We start from the raw sequence: 26,298 nt of genomic DNA, 5'->3' as shown, positions 1-26,298 counted from the left end.
AGCATAAATGTCTACGAATGATGTAAAGATGTGATTTGGAAGATCCTTAATGTAGCTCAGGAAGAGAGTTGGGCCTAAATATCTATAAAAGTGAGAATGTGTGTGAGAACACTTCTCAACTTATAAACTTAATGGATTTTTGATCTACGGATTTGAAATTTGGTATATAGAATATTCAGACATTTTAATTAGTTTTCATCCGGAAAAAGGGCTGCTTAGAGGTCAAAATTGAAAAAAATTGGTATTATCGCATTTTTATGATTGCTGTTTCTCGAATGCACATGCGTGAATAGTTAACATTACAGATTACTTATGTTAAGAATAAGTAATTTGAAAGCACCTTTTAAAAAATCGCATTATGCTGGTCTAATGGTTATCGTACGACTCACTGTCTTAAGGGTTTTTTTTTTTACAAGGTTGTCACCACTTATCAAGGCCCAGAAGCCACTCAGGGATAAGGGTTATTGTAAGTACAGTACGTTAGTGTGGATATTTTAGAGTGTCTACTTAAGGGGGCGGTTCATCAGGAATTTGTTTACGTTGGACTTGAAGACATCCAAGTTGTAGTCAGGAGGGAAGCAGGCAGGTCAGAAGGGAAGCAGGCAGGGTTGGTTTCAATCCCAGTTTGAGTATTTTTTTTTTTTTTTTTTTTTTTTTAAATATAAAAAATGAACTGTTTAGAAAAAAAAGCATGATATTCGCATGCACATGTCTCAGTTTCTGTATAAATTAAAATATAATATTTATGCATATTTTATGACTGGGCAATGGCGGGCAGCCTGCAAGTAAGAAAATAAAAAGACACTCACCCACTTGCTTCAGGTGGAAACCTGACAACCATCTCTCCCTTCTTGGCACCAGGTAGTTCCACAAACTTTCCTTCTTCTTTAAGAACCTGAAAAAAAAAAAGAAAACATTAAAATTTTAAAATGTCAAAATAAGCAAGAGAAAAACTTAGATATTTGTTGTTAATTAGTGGCTTTATTTAGATATCACACATGTTGTGGACTGCTAAAAAACCTGCGATTTCATTTTGATGGCTTTTTACCTGTGAAAGCCAGTCCTTTGACCAGGCAAGATATAAGTGACCATATGTGGAACACATTAATAAGTTGCAGGCCTGACATAAATAACACCACTAATAAAAGAATCCATATATTTTTTATTAAGTACTAAACTTCAAAAGGCACATATCAAAATTGGATCCAAATCCGATAGCTAGTTTACAAATTAGTTATTTAAGTGAAGATACTATTGCGGTTTTTCAAAATAATCGAAAAAACACGAATTTCCTGTGTTCCAAAAGCATTACTTTCTGATGGAAAAAACTACTGTTCAAAGCAATGGCTTGATACATTTTATCTGAACTGTCAAAAACAAGTTATGGTGGTATACTGAATGCGGTTGTATCGCCCAAAATGATACTGAAAATGATGCTAAAAAAAAAAAAAAACTGGACTTGGGTGCCATCAACCAGAATTGGAACCGAAAGCAAAATTTTGTAAGGAGAAAAAAAAAAAAAAAAAAAAATGAACAATGATGCGTGCCAGGTATGAACTCGCAAAGCATAAGTCCATAAGTAAACACACTATCCATCGGACTAAGACGCTAATGATGTTATCACATCACAAATTTATCAATTTAAAAAGAAAGTTAAAAACTCACTTTTTTTTTTACATGGAGGTCACCACTTATCAAGGTCCGGGCCACTCAGGAATATGGGTTATTGCGTGTACAGTAATCAATGAGATAGTATTGTAGTAATCATTAGTATTGGAGATTTGATAGAGTGTCTTACTTTGTCAGGAATTTGTTTATGTTGGACTTGAAGACATCCAAGCTGTAGTTAGGTGGGAAACACGCAAACGGAAGAGAGTTCCATAGTCGTGCACTTCTGAGAAAGAAGCTCTGCTCATGGAATCTACATTTGGATTTAGGCACAGATAAAGAGTGGGGAAAATTATTGACAATAGTTTCAGCCAGATGGGTGTTTCTTGTGAAAGATTGGCGAGGGGGGATTAGAGATTGGAGCTCAGATGAGCACTTGCCATGGAAATAACGATAAAGACAAAGACAGGCTTGCAATGTCTCTTCTGTGGGAGAGAGGCTGCAGGGAAGAGAAAAGGGCATCCCCCACTAAGCTACAAAGTCTATTTTATACTCTGACAAGGCAGGATAGGCTGTTTTTAGCAGCTCCTGCCCAGAGGTGGTAGCAGTACTCCATCCTTGGTCGTACTTGGCTTTTATACAGATAGAGAATTGCATCAGTAGTGAGATATCTTCTGGAGCGGTAGAAGGATCCCACCATTTTCCCAGAGTCCCTGGCAACAGATTTGATGTATGTGTTCCATTTCAGATCAGGAGTAAAGGTCAAACCCAGAAGCTTGTCAAAACATGGGGCCTCCCCAAGACGAGAGCCATCCATTTCAATTGATGCCAGATGGGGATCAAAGCGTTGATGATGTAAAGATAGAAGCTTGGTTTTGGATGCATTAAAAGTAACCAGCCACCTCTTCTCCCACTGTACCATGCGCTCAAGATCAGAAGAGAGAGAATTAGAGTGAACCTTGTCATTTACAGCTTTTGATGTGTTGCCATAGATGTCAACGAATGATTTAAGTATGTGTTTTGGGAGATCATTGATGTAGATCAGGAAAAGAGTTATGCCCAGGATGGACCTCTGAGGGACTCCAGCATTAATACTGTTGGCCTCTGATTTCTGCCCATCAACCACTACTCTTTGAGGGAAATGATTTAATGATTGAGAAAACATTTTCAGTAATACCGTAGCTGGAAATCTTGTGAAGTAGGCCCTTACGCCATACCTTATCGAAGGCCTTCGATGTGTCAAGAGCAATTGCCCTAGAAAGGAAGCCTTTGTCAAGAGATTCACTAACCCTATGAGATATAACCGTTAACACATCTGCTGTAGATCTGGCAGAATGGAAACCATATTGCATGTCACTAAGAAGGTTGTTTCTGTTGAGGTGGTTTACTACTTCTCTATTTAATATGGATTCCAACAACTTACTCATGACACACAGGAGACTTATTGGTCTGTACTGAGAGGGAGATGACTTATCACCTGAATTCTTAAATACAGGGCATACTGATGAGGTTTTCAGGGTGTTGGAAAGCACTCCTCCTTAAGGCAACGCTTAAGCAGTTTTGTAAGTATGGGGGCCAGTTCTGGTTGGAGCTTTTTTCAGTACTATAATTGGAATGCCATCAGGGCCAGTTGCTTTACTGGAATCAAGGTTCTTGATTAGCTTGGCGACATCACGCACAGATATTTGTATGTTGCATAGTGTGTTGTCTGTTATAGGAGGAAATACTTCATAGCATAGGGTAAAATTAGCTGCAAAGTTCTTGGCAAATAGTTTGGCCTTGTCTGATACTGACGAGATGACCTCAGGTCCATTGATGATGGTTGGGATAGAACGCACACTTCTGTTCAGGATCCTGTTTGCTATTTGCCAAAACTGGTGGGAACCAAGGCGCTGCTCAGCTACTTTGGATTTAACAGACTGAGCATATAGCTCTCTTGCATGTTTTATTACTCTTTTAGCTCTTTTCTGGCAGTCCTGAAAGCAGCTTTAGTCTCAGTACATCTATTACGTTGGTAGCTATGGAAAAAGTGATTTCTGTGCGCAATGGCAGCAGCACATTCTGGGGAGAACCATCGAAAAAAAAAAAAAAAAAAAACTAACGTAAGCAAACAAACGATGTTAAATGTAAAAATCGAAAAAACAAAACAGAAAACAGAAAAATAAACACATGAAAAATGGCTTAAATAAGCCTGTTTCGATATTAAAAATTTAAAAAATTGGTGAGTACCCGAGTGTTTTTGGGTGTGTGGTCGGGGGTGGATAAGCGAAGTAAAAAAAAAGAAAAAGAAAAGAAAAACGAACGTTACATGAAAAATGGCTTAAATAACACTGGTTCAATATTTAAATTTAAAAAATCGGGGAAAAAAAATTAAAAAAAGACATCTCACACCACGATTGGAACCCAAAACGTTTAGATAACGAACCAATGCGCTAACCAACTGAGTGTTTACATGAAATTTAGCCAGTTCTTCAACTATTTAAAGTAAGTCAGGTCATGACGTCATCTGACACATGCGTAGAACCGGTCATCATTACGAGAGGACCGTTTTTGTTGACCCCCCCCCTGTCCAAAATTCTAGATTTCGGGGTGAAAAAATGAAAGTTTTTGGCCAATTTTCGATATTTTTCATGCCAAGGATGGGGCTTCAATATGATACAGAGTTTGTGAATTTTCGTTGTGCCAGTCAAAAGTTTTTAATGGACACACAAACACACATACAAACATTTTCGCTTTTATATTTATAGACTAGCAGAGGGTACCCGGCGATGCCCGGGTGTTTTGAGGTGTGTGTGGTTTTGGGTAAATCAAAACTCCGGGGTGGGGGTTTAAAAATAATTAAAAAAAAAAAGTTTTGGTAGGTGAGTATGAGGACCGAACCCGAATCCTTGAGGCAAAGTTGGAAATTAAAGTGTGAAAAAAAATTGTGTGTCGTTAACCATTGGGCCACCGCGACATACAACGGAAACACGTTTGAATTTATTTATTTAAGTATTGACAGGTGGGCGCAATAAAAGTTAACTCTGCTTGACCTAATTAATGAGGTAAAATAGAAGTCACGCAGTTAACTTAGGTTTTTTTCCCCAACAGATGTTGGGGAGGGGGAAACCTCCCCGTTGTCCAGATTGAATAGCAATTGTCTGATTGCTTCTGGACATTTCCCGGCGCGATACCGAAGACGCAACTTTTGAATTTTTAGTTTCACTTTATTTATACTAAAAAGCAGGACAAACAGTCGACAGAGCGAAATAGCACGAATCTCATAAAAGTCAACGTAAATAAATCTAGATGCTACACGCGTTCCCAAATCGTAGATATTATTATATAGGGGGTATATAAACAGTTCTAAGAACTCTCATTTACTCTATCACTGTGACTATACCAAGAAAGTCTCCTGTGCTGCACATATCTCTCCATACTGTTCACATTTCATCTTTTGAGATTATTAGCTCTTAGTCTGACTTTAACACTCACATTACACAGCCATCATATCATCCTCATATTTTTTCCATGCAACATATATCTTCAACCCTCACAGGTCAGGTTTTACTTCATCACGCTGCATACACATGCCTGAAAGACTTCTCACTTGGTTAACATTAAAAAAAAAAAAAAGAAAAGAAAAACAAAAGTGGGTTACACACAAAAATATATAATTTCAATTTACATTTTTTGTGAGGGGATGGGGTCAGAAGTCCTCTTATATTAAAAAACAAAAGTATAGAAGACTCTTTATGCTGTACGTACTCCTAATAGAATGAAAAATCATATTAAAAAAAAAATCACAAATTGATCAAGTACTTTTTAAAAAATTTAAAGCAATTAATGGGAAATTGTAGGCATTACTGCTTACTCATAAAATTTAATTTTCTTAGTTAAAAATAAAATACTTGATCAATCTATGTGATTTCTGGAATATGACATTTTCTTCCTGTCACCTGTACATGTGTCATAGTTTTATTTTTATGCTTGTATAGAATAGTGATCTTTTAAACCAACACATTTCAGGTGAAAACATTACATACATGTCAAACTAAAATTAGTATAAATTCCCAAAATTGCAAAAAATGATTTAGTAGAAAAATAATTAGAAGTAAAAACAGAATTTCTTAAATTATCGAGTTTTATCGCATGTTTTAATGTGGAAGAGTTCTGCAACCAATTCAGTATGACAAACTGACTTATCTCCCTCGACTTAAATTAAGGGTCTGCCATTTTTAAACATAATATGTTAAAACGTAACTGGATGATTTTTTTTTGTTAAAAATACTTCTAGCATATCTTTTTACAAGATCAATTTTTCGTTATTTTTTAAAAATTCATACTAATTTCAACATGATACAAAAATATTATAATAATGTTTTCACCTGAAATGCGTTGGTTTAAAACATCATCAATCTACGCAAGTACCATTTTATTTTTGTTTTGTTTTTTAATATAGAGGAAATTCTGGACAAGAAACTGCAAAATTTAATTTAAAATGAACTTTTTGCTTCAATAATAATAAACAAATAAATAAATCAATAACAACTTACTGATTTTTGAATGTCACCAAGCTCAATTGCTGGCAGCTTGCCTATGACCGTCTGAAAGATTGGCTGAGCAGTAAGGAAATTGTAATAACGTACAGTATTGCTTGGAGCAGTTCCCGACTGCAACAACTTCTGAAATTGAGTGGTGTCTGAATAGTAGAAAAAAAAAAAAGCAAATAATTAAAAATTGCATCAACAATTTTCTGTTATTATTCAGTTTTCTCCCAGAATTCCCCATATATTAAAAGATAAGAACAAAGAAAAATCGGCGCTTCTACAGAATTGGGACAAGATTTTGTAGTCAATAAATAGTTAAGTTTTCAGATCAAAAACAATTGTTTCAACTGATTTTTTGTCAATTCTAATAAGTTACAATGGTAGCTTTCAAATTATTTAGTCTGAATATTATTGAATTATTAAACAAAACTTTAATCATGTTAGCAGGTGAAAAATTGATGCCATCTTGTTTAAATCAAAATGGAAAATTACCTCCCTTTTGAACTTTCCTGTGTTTTACGATCACTTTCATTAAATTTCGTTTTTTATTTTCTTTAATAATTTTCTACCTCATCAATTTTCATAATTTTTGGATATAATCGTCTTAAAAATATGAGGAATATGTAGATACCATTGTTTTCATGTGAAATTCAGTATTGTGATTTCCAAAATTTCGTCCCAATAGTGTAATACCACTGAAAAATCTCTATGATGTATGTACCCATGACAAAACAAAAATATCACATTCCTAAAATCATATAAATCGATCAAGTAGTTTTATTTTTAAATAAGAAAATCAAATTTTATTGGAGAAGTGACAGTTTTGTATGCAGTTTTGAAACAAAAAAAACTCTAAAATACAAAAAAAAAAAAAAACAAGGTGTTATGTAGTTGGGAAGGCAAGAAATTATTTGTTATTTATTTGTCTGTCGATCTATCTATTTATCTATGTGTATTATCGATATATCTCTCGATCTAGTTATCTATTTCTTTATCCGTCTCGATCTATCTAACTGGCGAGATAAACAAAAGATAAGACATGAACATGTTTTGATAAAAGTTGTCAAAATATTATCGAGCTATAATATAGACAAGTTTCACCGGAAGCATCTGATCAGCTGACGGAAATATGTGTGGGTCACGCGGTTCTTGTTAGCTGAGAAGAATAATTGGAGTTGGAATTTTGACTTGGAACAGAGCGGTCAGGTTAACGGTTGTCCCCCCACCCCACCTCTTGGGAGGGAGATGACTTGTCTAAAAAAAAAAAAATGGAGACTATTAAAATTAACCACAAGCAAATGAAACTCACTTTCCATTCATCTGCATTGACACCTGGAAAGTGAAATAAAACTAATATAAAATACCATCGCATGCATCTTATTCTCAAGAGAATCAACTTCAAGATGAGAGAAGAAACTCCTGGAAAAAGGATGACAGCAGAACCAGGTATGTCTTCGAATAAATGTGTTTATGTTACATGTTGACACATATATACTAAAAAGAGTTAACTATACACTGATAAAATTTTAAGAACACACACCTGCAACAAAATAACTTGGGGTTCAAATAGTGAAGAACCACCATAGACATTTAGTGCCACATACACACATTCAGATGAACCCTTTGTCACATACACACATTGTATGTCGATTCAGTATATTCAAAGTATATAGACACTCAAACCCAACAATACAACATACGTTTGTTTAGATGACTATATAACAAAGGGAATATTTTTTCTTATTTCAGCCAAATTTTTCAAGGTGTTCATTTTCAAAACTGAGCAGAGTAAAACCAGAACTTACAATGCATTTGTTTCCAAATGAAGAAGTCAGCGAGGGTCAGCTGGTGTCCAACAAGATAGGTGATTGGTTCGAGTACTTTATGTAAGTAATGGATGGCATCGTTGAAGTCAGAACTACTGCTTAGTTGTGTCGAAGAAAAGTCGATCCAGAAGTCAATCTAAAAAAAACAAAAACAAATAAAATTTCAATATAAACCTCAATCACAGATTTATTTTTTAGACAAATCTACAAAATATGGAATTCCTATGAATCCTTTCACATGTATAACTAGCTTCTTTGCACATGTAGCTTTATAGGGAAAAGGAAATTATTAAAGAGAGTGACAAAAGAATCACAACAAAAATATATGTTAATATTTATTAACAGATAAAGAGTACATTGTTTTTTTTCTCCTGTTGCTTAGCCTCATTTGTTTGGTTAATAATGGAATATTCAGTATGATCTAAATAACAGTTTATAGCACTCCTTTTTACTCAAGCTGTAATTCATACCACCTCTTAACTTCTACATGTGTATCATAACTTTTATGGCAAGTGCTCATCTGAGCTCCAGTCTATGCCCCTCTCCATGCAAAACTTTCACAAAAAACACCAGTCTAGCTGAAGCCACTATCAATAATTTCCCTCACTGTTTATCTGTGCCTAAACTTAAACGTAGATTCCATGAACAAAGATTCTTTCTTAGAACTGCACGCCTGTGGAATTCTCTTCCGTTTCCCTGTTTTCCAGCTGACTACAATATGGTCATCTTCAAGTCCAACGTAAACAAGTTCTTGATGAGCCATCCCCTTAAGTTATCCAATTTTTCAAATTTTCACTACTAACGATTACTACAATATTGTCCCATTGACTAGCGTACACTCATTAACCCTCATCCTCGAGTGACCTTTGAGCCTTGATAAGTGGTGACTCCTTTGTAAAAAATAAAAAGAGCTGCTGACACTGGTAGCAGCAGCAGCAGCCACATAATACATATGCAAATGACCAAGATAAAAGACGCACGTGAACAGAGAAAAGACAGAAGCACAATGTCCAAGACATAGCCGAAAAATAACAACGAGCGAGACGTGGGTAACAAGAGCGCCTTTAAAAGACATGCCGATGCGAGAAATGAACTGTTTAAAACAAGAGACTGTGCGTTGTTGGAAATACCAAGAATAAATGCCTTTTGTCTAACACTGAAAAAGCATTTCCAATTTCTTTCCTTTTCCTGTTTCTTTGCATGATTTTTTTCTACAACGTGGTGGGTCTGTTAAAATGTTACGGAAGATTGTTATGAACTGTTTAAAAAAAAAATGCTGTACAACGTTACATGTGTTGTCTCAGCCTCAACATAGCACGTGTGCACGGATCACCTTTCTCAAAATGAAATCCTGCGACCCAACCAGTTGGGGAGGGGGGGGGGTCGACATCAAAGGGCAATAACGGCACCCTTAATTAAAGGGTGAAATTGGCACTGGATTGAAGCTTTTGTGTGAGAGCTCTCCTGGACAGTAGTGAATGACCTGACGAGAATTAATACATCAAATACAAAAGCGAGTGAAATTTTAATAATGATGCAGAACTTGCTGATCGCAGGTGTAGGAAATTGCGCAATCAACACCAGTTATGTGAAAATCGTGGTGTGAGATGTCTTCTTTTTTTTTTTCTGATTTTTTAAATTTAAATATTGAACCAGTGTTATTGAAGTCATTTTTCACGTAACGTTCATTTTTCTGGGTTTTTTTTTTTTACTTCGCTTATCCACCTCCGACCACACACCCAAAAACACCCGGGTACCCACCGATTTTTAAAATTTTAATATCGAAACAGGCTTATTTAAGCTATTTTTCACGTGTTCGTTTTTCTGTTTTCATTGTTCATTTGCCTTACATTAGTTTTTTTTGTGTTTTTTTTCCCGCTTAAGTGTTAACGTTGTTTTCTTTTTTACTTCGCTTATAACAAACAAACCTGGTCGTCGTCGTAACGCGCGACGACTTCCGGGCGCGCACCTGTCAATTTGGTTCTTACTTAAATAAATTCAAACATCTTTCACTTACTCATTCTGGCTGGCTGATTTTATTTTCAAACTTCGCCTCAGGGCTTTGGGTTCGACTTTGAAAAGATAAATATTCAACAATTTTCGATCGCCACATGTGCATTAAGCTTTTTCGTATAATAACAAAAGCAAAACAGAGCTTAATAAGACAACATTCCCGGTGCGATCGCCAGGAACGTCCAAAAGCAATCAGCTTTGAATCAATGTGGAGTTTCTCCTTATATCAGACAATTGCTATTCAATTTGGACAATCCTCTTGTTATGGGTAGCTGGTTTCCCACCCAACATTTTGGGGAAACAAAAAAAACAAAATAAATAAAGAAAGCTTTCCCGTAGTAAATAAAATACTGCCCCGCAATCAAAGTTGACCTCATTAAGTCATTAAAACGGGCACCTGCCAATTCTAAATACTTAAATAAATTCAAACGTGTTTCCGTTAGTATTTCATGGTGGCCCAGTGGTTAACGTCGCATGTTTTTTTTCACACTTTAATTTCCAACTTTGCCTCAAGGGTTCGGGTTCGATCCTTTATACTTACCTACCAAAACTTATTTTTTTAATTTTATTTTACCCCCCCCCCCCCACACACCCAGGTGACCACACACACTCCCAAACACTAGGGCAACGTTGAGTACCCCCCGCTAGTCTATATATATATAAAACCGGGGCCTGCTCGCTCGGCTCTCTCATTCTTAAAACTTTTTATATCACGTCTAAATCATAATGTCTACGAGTTAACAATAGGGATTGCCTGTCTATTTAATTTGCCCGACTTTGAAATGTTAAATATTCCACAGTTTTGGATCGCCGCGTGTTGCTTTCGTTTTTCGGTATAAAAAAAGCGAAACTCAATTCGAAGATACAGCCCCCTGGCCCATGGCCAGTGGTCTCCAGAAAGCGATGTAACGTTTGGTCTATATCGTCATATCAGACAGTTGCTTTCATTTCGAGACACTCCCCTAATAAACGGGGGAGCTGCTTTCCGTTCCCCAAAGTTCGGTAAAAGCTGTCCCACACAAAATCTTAACTGCTGAACAGTCATCGCTTACGTCATGTTTCAAGGTCAAATATCACGCGACTTAACACCTGTCAATTTAAATTTATAAACATTAACTTAACACGCTTATTAATTCCTCTCCCCTCGTGGCCGAGGTGGTTAGGTGTCTGGCATTTTTTTCCCTTTCGTTTCCATCTTCGCGTCAAGGCTTCAGGGTTCAAGCCTACCTTCCTACTAAAACTTTTTTTCTTTTACACCTCCAAGCACCTGACCATGCTGTGATCTACCCCCCCCCTTCCTCCAACAACACACCTCCAAATACCCGGGCAATGCCGGGTACCCCTTGCCAGTAATTTTATAAAAAAAAAAAAAAAAATGAATGTTTTAAAACTAAACAAATTAAAAAAAAATTTTAATTTTGAAAAGTTAAAGTTTAATCGAATTAAGTTTCATCTGAAATAACACACATGTGCAGTAAGATTTCTTTGTTTTCTTTTGTTTTGTTTTTTTTTGTAAATTTTTTTATCATAAAAATGTTAAGGGAAAAAAATAAGACTAAGGAGCCCTCCCGAGCACTAATAAAATACCCCTACTTTCTATTCACCGTAGGCAATACTGGTCGTGTCTTTTATGGAGAGCAATTACACAACAAGAAAAACACAAAAAAAAAAAAAACAAGTAATATTTTATAACCGAGTTACAACTAATCTACATGGCAGTAGACATGCTTTAAATCAAGTGTCTTATCGACCATAAAAAATAAAAAGGAACATCTGTTCAGAAATCAATTCTTTTTTTAATTTTTTTGCTTTTAAACAAATGTTATCCTAAAAAAAATATTTTTAAATTCTTCTGGAATTTTTGGCCAAGATTTACTGAAATTGCATTCTCGTCTAATCTTCTCCATTTTATTTGGTAAAATTATGGCCATTTCTCTATGGTTTATTTCTCTTTACTATAAACATGATTGAATAGAGGCTTAAAACAAAAAGATTGGCTTTTATGCAGCTTAGCAAAGATATTGAAAAATATAAGATAAAGAAAAATCTGTATGATGTAAGTATCTATTATGGAATGAAGTTATAAAAAACAAAAAAAAAAAACGCTCAATTTGATCAAATAGTTTTCTTTTTTTACAGAAGAAAATCAAATTTTAGTGAGACCCATTGTGATGCAGCCATCTTGGTAATTTCAGCTATGAAGAAAAGGGCATCAGGATAGCTAACTCCATCAAATTCTTGAAGCTTTAAAGAATTTGATTAGATTATTTTTTTACAGTTTTTAATAATTTTAGGTATTCCTTTTTTCATTGTTTTTTTTCAAAAAATCGTTTCAAAATTTATTAACAAAATTATGAGAACTTCATATGCATTTTGACAAACTTCCAGAATTAGGTGGTGTTCTCTCTTCTGGCAATCCCCTTTTCTTAGCTGAAATTACCAAGATGGCTGCGTCGCAATGGGTCATTAAAATTTGATTATTCTCTGTAAAAAAAAAAAAATAAATAAATAAATAAAACTACTTGATCAAATTAAGCGATTTTTCTTTTATAAGAACTTCATTCCATAACATGCACGTACATCATAGACATTTTTCTTTACCTTCATTTTTTAATATCTTTGCTAAACTGCATAAGCACCAAACGGTTTTACTTTGCTTCAGCTGCATGTGGGCAGAGTTGATCAGTCTGGACATATAATGCAAGCAATCAAATTATTAAGCTGTATCTACTCTGCATTGTCCAGGAGTTTAACTTTTCATGTGTGTTTTCACTCTCTTTTCAACTATATCATATATCTTGATAAATTGAGTCAAGTTTGACATCTTGACAAATTTCAACTTATGTTGTCAGGCAAAGGTATGAAGCCTCATAACTGACTTATGTTTTTCTATATATAGATTACTGTGCATTAGTTGGTTGGTCAGTTTGTTTTGTCTTATGGCATATTGACTTTTTTTTCAAATTTAATGCCAAAGTTGTGAGAGTAAAAAATGTTATGCATCACACAACAAAAGGATTACTTTGAAGCTGTTAAATAAAGATTAGTGTTAAGATGAATAAGCAGAATTGAAATCAGGAACTGGAAAAATTGGGATTTTGGGGGTATTGGAATTGGAAAAATTTGTGTTTATTTTCCGTTACCAAAACGATTCCTTTATTTTTTTTATTTGATCTTGTTTGAAACAAAATCTTCCATTGCTGGTAGCAATGATCAAATAATAAATATTTATTGATTTTACACTACCAGTAAAACTAATATCTATAGATCACCTTTATAAAGAATCGGAATCGGTAATTGTATTGGAAACGTGAATTTAGTACAGAATCAGTAATTGTATTGGGATCGGAAAAAAATATCAGAATTGTCCCATCACTGATAAAAATGGAGATATATTACTTGTGTCCATGATAGTAGTGACACACAAACTCAAGTAATAGCGGACTAAGACTGATAGATGTAATGTGTCATTCAAGGCGTTGACTTCTTGTAAATAAAATGTCTATGTCAAGTCAACTATGAGTATCCCCATTTCTTACAGTATGTTTTGCCATTCGTGTGCTACACACACACACACACACACACACATATATAGATATATACTCATCTTTGGGCATAATCTTTTACAAGGCATTAATACTTATATGTATAGATACAATAGGGTTTTTAGTTGTCTTTCACAAATAAATTCCCAATTAAAAATTCAGAGAATTAAATATTACAGACATTTTTGTCCAATTATAAAACAACATTTCTACCTATTTTTACAGTCAAAATATTTTTTCTTGATAATGATAATTATTAAAAAGAAGAATTTGCTTATCTTTCATGAACAAAAATTCCAAAACAAAGAAGCACTTCATATAATTTTAAACATACCTCAGTTTTTTCAAGTGCCGTTGAGCCATACAAGGAACTAGATCCCAATCGCACCAAATATCGACCCATGGTGGCATCGTTGTCAAACGACAAATCACTGTCAAGGGAAAAGAAGACATTTTTGGAAGAAAAACATTAACATGTACTTAAAAAAAAAAAAAAATGGAGGAAAAAATACAGAATATATGATCAATAAATTTGGAATCATACTTTGTCAATCATACCTAAGTAAATGTTGTCAGGGTGGAATGATATAATTGTTGTCCTAGAAAAGACATGATTCCATTTCTGTTTGATGAAAAACAGTTTTCTTTTTTTGTTGCAGACCATCTACCAGTTGGCCAGTTGTGTACAAATCCCAAGAGCGATAGGAGTCTTCTATCATGTCTAAAAGTGACACAATGTTCAACAAGCGAGACTGGAGATGCGCCACTGTACTCTTGTGCTCTCTACCGATCCAAGTTATGACAACCAGACCATCGCCAGCACATTCAAAATGCAAATCTGGTTGGTTCAACAAAGTTTCAGACCATAGTCATGGTTTTTGGTGTGGTTTCAAGTGAGGGCCACATCATGCCACCTCACATCTTTGAAGTCAGCTTGAAAGTAAACATCAAAGTGTACCAGGATGTGCTGAAGAGTGTGGTGATCCCCTGGTGCAATCAGGTGGCCGCTGGCAAACGCTGGGTGTGGTAGCAGGACTCAGTATCGGCCCACAAATCTAAATAGACTCAGGCTTGGCTTCAGAAGGAGTGCTACAACTTTGTACCCTTCTCTCATTGGCCCCATTCCTCCCTTGACCTGAAGCCACTGGACTACTTCGTTTGGTCATACATCGAGAACATCAACATGATCTCCCACAACAGCCTGATCGCCGCCATCTGCCAAGCACTCTCTGTCACTTGTAGAAAAGGCTTCAGTTCCAGACCCATATTGAGGCGGTGATTGAGGCTGGAGGCAGCTACATTGATTAGACGTCAGCTCTACTACATAATCAAATTATCTGAATTGATTTTTTCAATAAAAGTTTTAAAATATAGCTGTAGTGTTGTTTTAGGGTGACAAGTTTATCGTTCCACCCTGTATGTTTAACAAAACTATCCATGACTCCCATAAACACATTACAGCTAAGTAATATGCAACACACCTGCATACTGACATGAATTTTATCTTGCTGGGTGACTAGCCAGCCTCCTTACTGGTCAAGATAAATGAGAGAACTAGTTTAGTTATGGTTAATTCAACAAAACTCATTAAACAAGCCTTACCTATTAATCTTGATAACATTTTGATCGGCTAATTCCACATCACATTGTATTGCTGCTGCTGCTTCAGTTTTTAAAAATTCAGTGACCAAAAGTGTACCTGGAAAAGAATTGATAAAAATTAGAATCAAACTTGAATTCTGACTAATTTACAAAAGATTTAAATATCTTTTTTTTTTTGTTTCGGTTTTAAAATCATGACACAAGAAAAAAAAAAAAAAAAAAAAAAATGAATGTATGAATTTAAAATAAAATGACACAAGAAATTTTTTTTTTTTTTAAAATGTAAAAACCTAAAATTGTAAGGCAGGACTCTACAGACAAACTCATCTTTAGTTGACCTTTGGCAAGTAAATATTTTAGTTTACTAGCCAAATAGAAAAGTTACTAGCCAAACCCACATTATTTTTAGAATATGACATGTTCATTCTGTGACGAGTATGTACATCATAAATATTTTTCTGTATTTTTTTTAATAAGTGTAATTCTAAATATACAACAAATTTTATGTTGATACTTGAAGGTATAAACATTCTAATTTCTTCCGATATTTTTAAACAGCCTTCGTTAAAAGTAGAGTATACTGTACTATTAAACTTTTATTGTTTAAATTATTAAACTTTGTTCATTTTACATAAAAAAAGTTGAAAAGATATTTTTCCCTCAGTAGTGAGCTTTGGAAGATTGTTAGTGAAAGATATACAATCGCCAAAAGATAAGCGTTTCATTATTTGTAGTCGCCACTTTGAAAAATCACTCGCAAATGCGACTGCTTCACTTGCAATGTAAAGCCCTGTAAGGAGTAATAAACGAGTAGACATGATGATAACCTCCTTGCTGGAGATACAAGACTTCCAGGAAAAACTAGCATTACTTATCAAAGAGGCTTTAGTGAGGGCGTTTACGTGGACTAAGTTGTGGGATGGCTCAGCTCGAATCGTTGGCATGTGGTTCAGGCCAGGCCTTTAGTTCAAAAAGAATTGATCGGAAATACAGTCAAAGATCGAAGCATCAGTAAACTCTCGTCTTCAGAAGGAAACTTTCCTTTAAAGTGTAGAGCAGAGGCACGCACCACATACATCTTTCCTCTCATCCTGTACAGACTGGCTGTATTTGAGCATGGTGCACACAGTTTGAAGTCCTGTTGGACCCCCAACCTGAGATAAGCCTTTTAGCTAATTAGCTAGTCATGTGAATGGTCCCTCTTTCTTCCCCAAAGGTAACCATCAAAATGCCCACTCCCCAATTTTTTTCTTTTTTGCTCCTGGCCTGCCCCAAATTATATTCATCTTGGAAGGACATCATATATTCTACAATTCACCCACCCAAATTTTTTCTTTTTCTATTAAGATTTCAGCCCCACTTGGAGATTGGCCTGCTTGTTTTCAGTTTAAAATAAGCCGGAAAACATTGGGTGGTCTATCATTTAGAAAAGGTTTTGGGAGGGTCTTACTAACATCTGTTTCTTTTAATTTGATTATTTTCTCTTCCCTATGCTAATGAAATAAACAAAATTTTTATTTATATATATTAAAAAAAAAAAAAATCAATTTGGAGATCTTAAGTACGACAATCCTTGGAGTGAATGTGGTATTGTGGTGACTGAAGATTCTAGTTAGGAATAGCTTAGACAATTACAACATAGAGTGACAAGGATAACCATAGATCTCCCCTCCTCACACTTTTGAATGGTCTTGTGCCTAATTTATTTTCGACTATTGTATAATTTTTAAAAATAAAAATTTTTTTCAAATGGCCAGTAGTACTTTATTTTTGTGAAACCAGACTGTAGCTCTGACCTTTTATTGTTATTTTCCTTTGAAGATTATAAAGTTGGGCATGGGGCAGCCAAACCAGCTGTCAATATTGCCTTGCTTTTTATTGAAACCAGCCGAGAGCTCTTTTTAGTATCCTCGTTGTTCCCTTTTGATTCCGTGTTAACCTGCCATTTATCATTTGTTCCATGTTACTTTATGGAGACAACTAGTTATGGTTTAAAGGATTATCAGAATGCTTTCCCAGATTGGGTATTACTGTTGCTTGCTTCCAGAGATTTTAACATTTTCCATTAATTTATCTATATATATAGGGTGGAACGATAAAGTTGTCGCCCCTAAAGAGAACAACACTTTAATTGAAAAAAATGAATTCAGGTAACTTGATTATACAGTAGAGCTGACCTCTATTCAATGTAGCCGCCTTAAGCCTCAATCATCGCCTTGATACGGGTCTGGAACTAGGAGCATGCCTTTTGCCACAAGTATTGGCAGGACCTCAGTGAATACTTGGCAGATGGCAATGATCCGGCTGGTTTTGGTGTTGTAAGAGGTCATGTTGGTGATGTTCTTAACGTATGACCAAACAAAGTAGTCCAGTGAGAGAAGGGTACAAAGTCATAGCACTCCTGAAGCCAAACCTGAGTCTCTTTGGACTTGTGGGCCAGCATAAAGTCCTGCTGCCACACCTATGGTCTGCCAGAGGCCACCTGATTGCACCAGAGGATCACCACACTCTTCAGCATATCCCGGTACACTTTGGTGTAGACTAGGGGTGGGCAAACCACGGCCTGCGGGCTGCATGCGGCCCGCCAAAGGTATTCATGCGGCCCTCCAAGTACTGAATATTGAATTGTGGTTTTCTGATAGCTGTGCGGACTGCCGGACACAAGTACGGGCAGATCCTTGCACAAAATGAAAATTTGGAGATGAAAAAATACCTTCGTTAACAATCTAACTGAATTTCTGAAGAAAGAAAAACAAATAAAGTAAAAGGAAACGGAGAAACCTTACAAATTACACATTAAAAATGACTGTTTTATGGGGACTGGTAAGTTTACACTTGGTTCCCAAGCTAGACTACCAGGCGTAGCTTTATCGGATCCTTTTTGATTTGCCATGACCGAAACTTTTGCCTGGCCGAAAACAGGCAATAAATTATTGATATACTAAAAATATTGTGGGGACCATAAAATCTGGCGCTTGTAGTCTGAGGTACAGCCGACCGACCGGTCAAGTCTTAGCGAACTCTCTCTCCCATCTCCGTTACTCCTAAAAGACACTAAAATTTTCATATGATATTTAGAATTTCCAAAGAAGGACATCTTATAAATTCATTGCCAAGCATTTTCGTAAGTAAAAATATTGACTAATTATTTTGTTTACATCTGTAAATTTGTTACAAAAATTTAGTAAATTTAAATTCCCATTATGTAATTTCGTAAGTCAAATTTTTAGAATATCAATAAGAGGGTTTTATGCAAATTCAAGCAAAATATTTTTTAAAAATGTAATCAATATTGCCCCGTTTTGTCAAATATTTACTTGTTCGAAATATCTTGATTCAAATAATATCTAAAATTTAAAATTTTACAGGACGCCTATATATATATATATATATATATATATATATATATATATATATTAGTCAATTTTGTACATTTATTACTGATTAAAATAAATTAACTGATTTATAAAATATTTATTAAAACAAACTTTTAATCTTGTTTTCTATAAATGACCAAAAATTAATTTAATATATGCAAAAAGTTTATAAAAGGTAAAATTTTGTGGGTGTTGAAAAAAAATTGCAAAAATGTGTGAATACCAATCGAATCTTCGATTTGTTTCATGCGGTTTCTAATTTTTTTGTTATGTTTTCGATAACTATATTTTAAAGTACTTATTTTACTTCTTTTTTTAATATTTTCGTAAATTGTATCAACATTATGGTAAATATGGATAAGCACTATGTTTTTCGGTTGTCACAAAAATGGAACGGAACTTCTAATTTCGTTCTGGTTTACTGAATTTTTGTTAAAAACTATGAATGTGTGATATAAGTCAATTTTAATAGAAAAAAAAAAAAAAACAAATTCAGCGAAAAAATAATTTATCGAAAAAAAATATAAAAAACAAAATAATTTTAAATAAATTTATAAATTCTATCGTTTCATGTTAATACCAATCAAAATGGCTTCATTTCCCGTTAATTTAACAAATATCAATGATTTAAAATAAATTTATAATTTCATGTTAATAACAATAAAAAATATTATTCCCGTTAAAATTAAAAACAAATTTTATTTTTTCGTTTAAAAAAAATGGGGTTTGTATTACTGTACACATAGATTCGAAAAAGTTGTCAAAAAACAAATATATAACAAATAAATGTTATCAAAGGCAAAATAAGTTTCTTTTCTACCTAACTGGATATTCTTTTAGTGTTTTTATTTAATGTAACATGTTTATTCATCTCGAAAAACATACAATGTTTACCAATGTATTGGAAAATTAAAAATGGCACCCGATTCTCTCTTTGACACCGTGGGTTTTTAACAGTATTTTGTTTCATTTTTTATTTTTAATTCCTTTTCCCAAACTTACTGAGTCAAATAGAGAGTCGGGTGGCATCTTTAATTTTCCAATACATCGGTAAACACTATGTTTTTCGAGCTGAATAAACGTGTTGCATTAAATAAAAACACTAAAAACATATCAAGTTCGGTAGACAAGTAACTTACCTTGCCTTTGATAACATTTATTTGTTATATATTTGTTTTTTAACAACTTTTTCGAATCTATGTGTACAGTAATAGAAACCTCAAAAATGTTCGTTTCCTATATATATCATTTTTTGTTTATAATTCTTGTTTCTGAAAATAACACAATAGTTGTTCCTATTTACAATGCGCCCCCCCCCCCCCGGGAACAGAGTTAGACACCAGGGTGGTTTTTTAATGTGGAGAAAAGGAACAAAAATTAAAATTGTCTCAGTCGTGAAGGATTTCTCCGCCACTGACAGAGAACAAGAAATTGAAGTGCAGTATTTGAAGAACAGACACTACACTTTGATCTTGTCACGAAGGCCAAGTAAAAACATTGTTTTTTAGTTATCTGTGAATAAATTCAAACATTGATTGATGTTTATTTTCTTATTTTCGTACAATTCCTTGGTCGCATGTTCAATTAGAAAATTATTTTTAGCACTGGAACGAAATTAGAAGTTCCGTAGGCACCTCCAAAATTCACCACAGAATTACCCCCTATATGTAACACAATGTAACTTTATTATAAATTAATGTTATCAATATAACTTCTGTATCATTTAAAAGAAGAAGGGCAGAATAAACTAGTAATAATTAAAAAAAAATTTCAAACGAAAATAATGAAATTGCGAGACGAAAATCGTGTTTACATAAATTGGCGCTTTAAAATAACGTTTCCCCGTAGTAAGCATTGAAAACATATCCGTTTAACGAATCTAGCAAAAATCCATTTAACAAATCTAACAAAAATCAACTAATGGTCACATTTTCGTGAAATTTTCGATTCTTATTCATTTTTGAATTGACAAAAACTTTGAAATTACAGAAGAATTGCTATCCATGGTGTCTCTCAAAGACACAACCACTGGAAACGATTTATACAACAGTATCATTAGCAGTCTAATCAGGTCTAGGTTAAGTCTGGATAAACTGACAAGTATTACAACTGATGGCTCTCCTTCACTCAGAGGCAAACACTGTGGCCTTGTGACCTTGATGAATAAAAAAATCAAAGAAGATTTTCCATCGCACAGTGTGTTGTCTTTTTACTGAATTATACATCAAGAAAGCCTCTGTAAATCATCTTTGAAACTCAAACATGTCATGGAGTAGTGCGTGCAGTAAACTTAAGAGCACGGGGACTGAAACACAGGCAGTTCCAATGTTTCTTGTAAGATATCGAGGCAGATTTTACTGATGTGCTGTATCTCACAAATATCCGATGGTTAAGTATGGGGGAAGTACTGAAGAGAATATGGGACGTTAAAGCAGAGGTTGTCATGTTTTTTAATATGAAAGAAATTCCTTGTGACTTTTTAAAAGAAATGGAGTGTGACGAATGGGTTTGTGATTTTGCATTTGCTGTAGACATATTGCAAAAGCTGAGTGAGTTAAATACAAAACTGCAACGCAAAAGTGTATTTGCTCATGAATTGTATGTGGAAGTGAAAGTGTTTCAATTGGAACTTAAACTTTTTGCCAAGCAGCTTAAAGAGCAAAACTTTGTTCATTTTCCTCTGTTGAAAACACGAGCTGTTACATAAGCATTATCAGACAAATACAGTTCCTATTTGATGGCTCTAAAAGAGGAATTTATCAGAAGATTTGCTGATTTCAAGGCAATTGAAGGACAGTTTGATTTGCTCAGTTCACCTTTTGCATGTGACGTTGAAACAGCTGCCGAAGAACTACAGGTAGATCTTATTAATTTGCAAGCCGACAACTCTTTAAAAAGGCTCTGAAAATAAACCACTTATTTTTAATTTTATGCATCTCTGCACCCAGAAAAGTTTAAAAATCTGAAAAATCTTACAAGGAAGATGTTTGTGTTATTTGCTTCAACTTACATATGTGAGCAGGCTTTTTCCATATTGAAAATTAACAAGTCAAAGAACAGATCACTTCTCACAGACTTAATCTTCAGTCAGTGTTAAGAATCAGTACAAGCAACTTGACACCTAATTTCAACAAACTGGTAAATGATTGCAGTCAGTTTGCATCATTCTCACTGAGTCATGTTGATCCTTCTGTTGCTCAGTTGCTGAGCTATTATGTTTTTCAAATAAATATATTTCATATGAAGTTACTGTTTTAAAATATCAATAGAAATATGTTTTCCTCTTAAAATTGAGTTACTTTATTTTTAAATAAATGTGCTTCATGTGACGGTTCTTTTTTAATATATAAATTAATTTTTGTTATTTGAGTTACTTTATATGTGTATCTTTTAAAGATTTTATTCTAAAATATTAATTAATAACATATTTTTTAATCTCTTTAAACAGAGTTACTTAAGAATTGCTTTTATTCTTCAAACAAGGTTATTTGTTTTTCAAATGTGTTTCATGTGAAGCTCATACTTAAAATACATATTAATAAAATTGTTTTCTTTTAAAGTTTAAAGTTACTGTATCTTTCAAATAAATGTGTTTTATGGGAATCTTCTATAGTACTTTAAAATTCTAATAAATGAAAATCAATTATATTTTTCTCTGAAATCCTTTTATTTTGTCTTTTTTAAATATCAATTATATTAGAAAATATACTATGCGGCCCAGTAAAATTTAGAAGTTTTTAATGCGGCCTTTGCACTGAAAAGTTTGCCCACCCCTGGTGTAGACTTTCAAGCCGACTTTGAAGATATGAGGTGGTATGATGTGACCTTCATTTGAAACCACACCAAAGACTATAACTGTCCGGAAACTTTGTTTTCATCACTCTAGGCACATCCCAATTATTTGTGGCAATCCAGTAATGGATTTTGAGTATGCTGGCAATGGTCCTGTTGTCAGAACTTGGATCGGTAGAGAGTATGACATACAGTGGTGCATCTCTGATCTTGCTCGTTGAATATTGTGTCACTTTCAGACATAATAGAAGGTTCCTATCGTTCTTGGGATTTGTTCAAAACTGGCCAACTACTAGATGGTCTGAAACAAAAAAAAAAAAAGAAAACTGTTTTTCATCAACAGAAATGGAATCATGTTGTCTTTTCTAGGGCGACAATTTTATCGTTCTACCCTGTAATTATAAAACTGCCGACCGTCTTGCTTGAAAAGACATGTTACTTTTTTATATGTATTTTTATATGTATCTCAATGTTTCTTATCTGTTGATTCCTCTATCTGTTCCTATTTCTTTTTTTTTTCTATCTTTTCATTTTTCTCCTTTTTTCTTTCTTTTTTAATGATTGCCAGAATTTTTTAACGATTACCATTATCAATTATCGGTTTAGATTCTGGCTGATGACACTGAAATCATGACTATATGTTGGGTACAATACAATATGAAATAATCTATATATCTATAAAAGTGAAAGTGTCTGTGTGTCTGTCTGTGTACATTTCCCTACACAATAACTCCGTCAACTTTCAGTCTAAAGACTAGAAATTTGATATACAGGGTACTGAGATTTGGGAAAATCTTTGTAATCGGTTTTCGGCCAGAAATTTGGGGTCAAAGTTCAAAGATTTGACCTTTGATAACTCTACCAAACTCCTCTGCCAATTTTGGGTCTATACACTTGAAATTTTAGATATAGGTTCGTTGGACATAGATTTAATTTATTAACTTGATTTGAGCCCCAAACAATAAATGTTGAGGGGTCTTAATGGGGGTCAAAGTTTTAAAAAATTTGATCTCTGCTGTCTCTACCAAGTTACTAAAGACAATTTCTGGTCTAAACATTTGAAATTTTACATAAAGGGTATTCAGAGATAGGGCAAGATTTTTAATCGGTTTGGGTCGAAAATTTGTGCTACAAATATATAAATCTATGTATATATGTTTGCATGTCTGCCTAAAACTTTCTACAAAGGCGACAGATTTTCATAGGAACAGTACTGTTTTGAAGCTCGACTCTTCAGACGACAAATACCGAAAAAGTGGCTAAAAACATTAATTTCTTCACCCTCAACTGGACACTTTTCTACAGGGAGAGGTTGCTTTTTTCACCGATATTTCCGAAAGTTATCCCCTCTTTTCCATTGTCTAGCCTTAATTTAAACCTACGTCACTTCCTGTTTGGCGTGGTCGTAACAGCAAAGACATCATGTTTTTTTCACATTCTTTTCCTCCTTCGCGGTACGGGTTCGAGCCTGCCTTCCTACTACCACTTTTTTTTTTGCTCAACACACACCTCCAAACACCCGGGCAATGCCGGCCACCCATGCTAGTCTATAAATAATTGGTTCTATAATAATAAATACAAAATCTGCATAAATTAAAATATTGTATTTAAGCGTATTTTATGACCAGGCAACGCGGGTGCCCCTGCTAGTATTCTGATATACTGGAGGATACCTGTGGGAACTGCTTTTAAAATTCATAATGTATATCATTTCTCAGAGTAAGGGAAGTGCTAGATAAGCCCAGCAGAAATATCTTAGGAAGATCAACTCGTACGGTATTACTGTAGAAATATACTAAATATTAATGTAACCTCTAGAAATTCCATGGAATGAAAAATATATTGAATCAACAAATGTTCTGATAAAGCTGCTATTTTTCTAGATAGTGCAAAAAAAAAAAGGTTTTTGAACAGAAAAACTAATATAGCAGTTTAACATTTCTATGAAAATAGTTTCCATTGTCTTTTAAATATAGAACTGACCTAAATGAGATTAAATCAATAAATACTCAGAAAGTAATATTGTGCTACATAGTTCAATACAAATATTCAAATCACATTTTAAGAGAATCTTTAATTTACTCCTTCAGTCCAGCATCTCTTAGCAGATGATGTTCAGCTTTTTTGCCCTGTTTCTTTTGAATGTTCCCTTTTTTATGTAACATTTTGCTGACTTCTTTCTTTTGCACATTGAAAATACAAGTTTCTTTCTCCCACCACTAAAACAATGATCATGTATTATAATGATATTCGAAAACAAAGCTACATCAAAAGAAGGTCACCTTCATATTCTTATCCAGGGTTGCTAGATTGGCCTTTTTAAAGCCAAATTTTGTGGAGTTGGCCTTTTTTATCAAGCAGTTTGGCTTTCAAAAATTGTATTTGTTATTTTATTTTAATTAAAAAAAATTTTTTTTTTATTACATGGAGGTCATGGAGGGTTTTTTTACATGGAGGTCACTTATCAAGGCCCAGAAGTCACTCGAGGATAAGGGTCATTGCATGCACAGTAATCAAGTTGTAGTCAGGTGGGAAACAGGCAAACGGAAGAGAGTTCCACAGGCGTGCACTTCTAAGAAAGAAGCTTTGTTCATGGAATCTACATTTTAATTTAGGCACAGATACAGAGTGGGGAAAATTATTGGTAGTGGTTTCAGCTAGACGGGTGTTTTTCATGAAAGATTGGCGAGGGGAGGGGGCAAAGATTGGAGCTCAGACAAGCACTCGACATGGAAATAATGATAAAACAAAGACAAGCTCGCAACATCTCTTCTGTGGGAGAGAGGTTGCAGGGAAGAGAAAAGGGCATCCCCCACTAAGCCACAAAGTCTATTTTGTACTCTGTCAAGGCAGGATAGACTGTTTTTAGCAGCTCCTGTCAGGATGTGGCAGCAGTACTCCATCCTTGGACATACTTGGCTTTTATATAGATAGAGAATTGCATCAGTAGTGTTATTTTTCAAAAGTATAACATATGGACTAAAGAACAAGCACCTGTAGATAATCAGATTGTCCTTATCATGCTTTTGGTGTGTCTTCATCATTAGATTTAAATTCAAAATATTGAATTTCAATCTAATGTGCTAAAAGGCTACTCACACTCAAGAGTATCCTGTATCTGTACAAAGCCACACATGGAGTATTGTTGCCATATCTGGGCTAGCGCATCTGCCACTAGTGTTTCGCTCCTGGACACGGTTAAAAAGAGTTGCCAACCTGGCAGGTCCTGAACTATCAACTAAACTTCAACCTCTGTCTCATCGCCAAAACGTGGCGTTCTTGATCCTGTTTTACAAGTATTTCAGTGGCAAGTGCTCTAACAAACTCCGAGAACTAGTACCCCCTCGACGATAATACCCCCGACAAACCAGACAAGCAGCAAAATCCCACCCCTACACTGCAAAGGTCTCTAGATGCAGTAAAGCCTTCTACTTGAATAGCTTTTTCCCCTCGGATTGCTGCACTTTGGACCCCCTCCCCCCTCGGGCCCCTGCTTCCCTAACTGTACTGACATGCAGAAATTCAAATGTAATGTGAACAGACATCTCGTTGCCCAACTCCATAAACAGTATCCCTGCAAATCTGGTCTCAAATAGTAGCCCTCTCACAAATAAGTGGCCCTGTGCCTTGTTTGGGATGAAACATCAAAAAAAAAAGAAGTAAAATAATGTCCTATATTTCTACAAAACCGACATTCATGCATGTACATTTACCACTAGTCTCTAACTCTTAGAAAGGATGTAAAAAAAAGAGCCTCAAATCCATATGCCCGTTTTACAAATACTCTAAGTGAACGTGCTCTGATGAACTTATCACACTTGTGCCCTCTCGATGTACATACTCCCGACCAACCCAACAAGCAGCAAAATCCTATCTTTTCACAGTTGAGATTCTTACATGATGAAAAACCTACTTTAATAGTTTCTTATTTCGTACTGGTAGACTTTGCAATTCCCCTTGCTGTTTCCAGCTTCCCTAATTTCACAAACCTGCAGAAGTTTAAATG

General features: G+C 34.7%; 1 protein-coding gene across 1 annotated transcript in view; it reads right to left on the bottom strand.

The window, feature by feature from the left end:
• The window catches only part of LOC145260363 (bifunctional glutamate/proline--tRNA ligase-like), a 121,993-nt gene that overhangs the window by 75,404 nt on the left and 20,291 nt on the right, over positions 1-26,298 (bottom strand). Inside the window, exons 2-6 of the mRNA XM_080118299.1 lie at positions 15,124-15,220; positions 13,856-13,952; positions 7,943-8,099; positions 6,144-6,289; positions 810-895 (exon numbers count right to left, since the gene is read on the bottom strand). Coding sequence (XP_079974425.1) covers positions 810-895; positions 6,144-6,289; positions 7,943-8,099; positions 13,856-13,952; positions 15,124-15,220 — 583 coding nt within the window. The remainder of the gene's footprint in view (positions 1-809; positions 896-6,143; positions 6,290-7,942; positions 8,100-13,855; positions 13,953-15,123; positions 15,221-26,298) is intronic.

This window comes from Euprymna scolopes, chromosome 36 (genome assembly GCF_053919585.1).
Source record: "Euprymna scolopes isolate OS-2025 chromosome 36, ASM5391958v1, whole genome shotgun sequence".
NCBI classification, from domain to species: domain Eukaryota; kingdom Metazoa; phylum Mollusca; class Cephalopoda; order Sepiida; family Sepiolidae; genus Euprymna; species Euprymna scolopes.
This window is presented reverse-complemented; position numbering and strand designations above follow the sequence as displayed.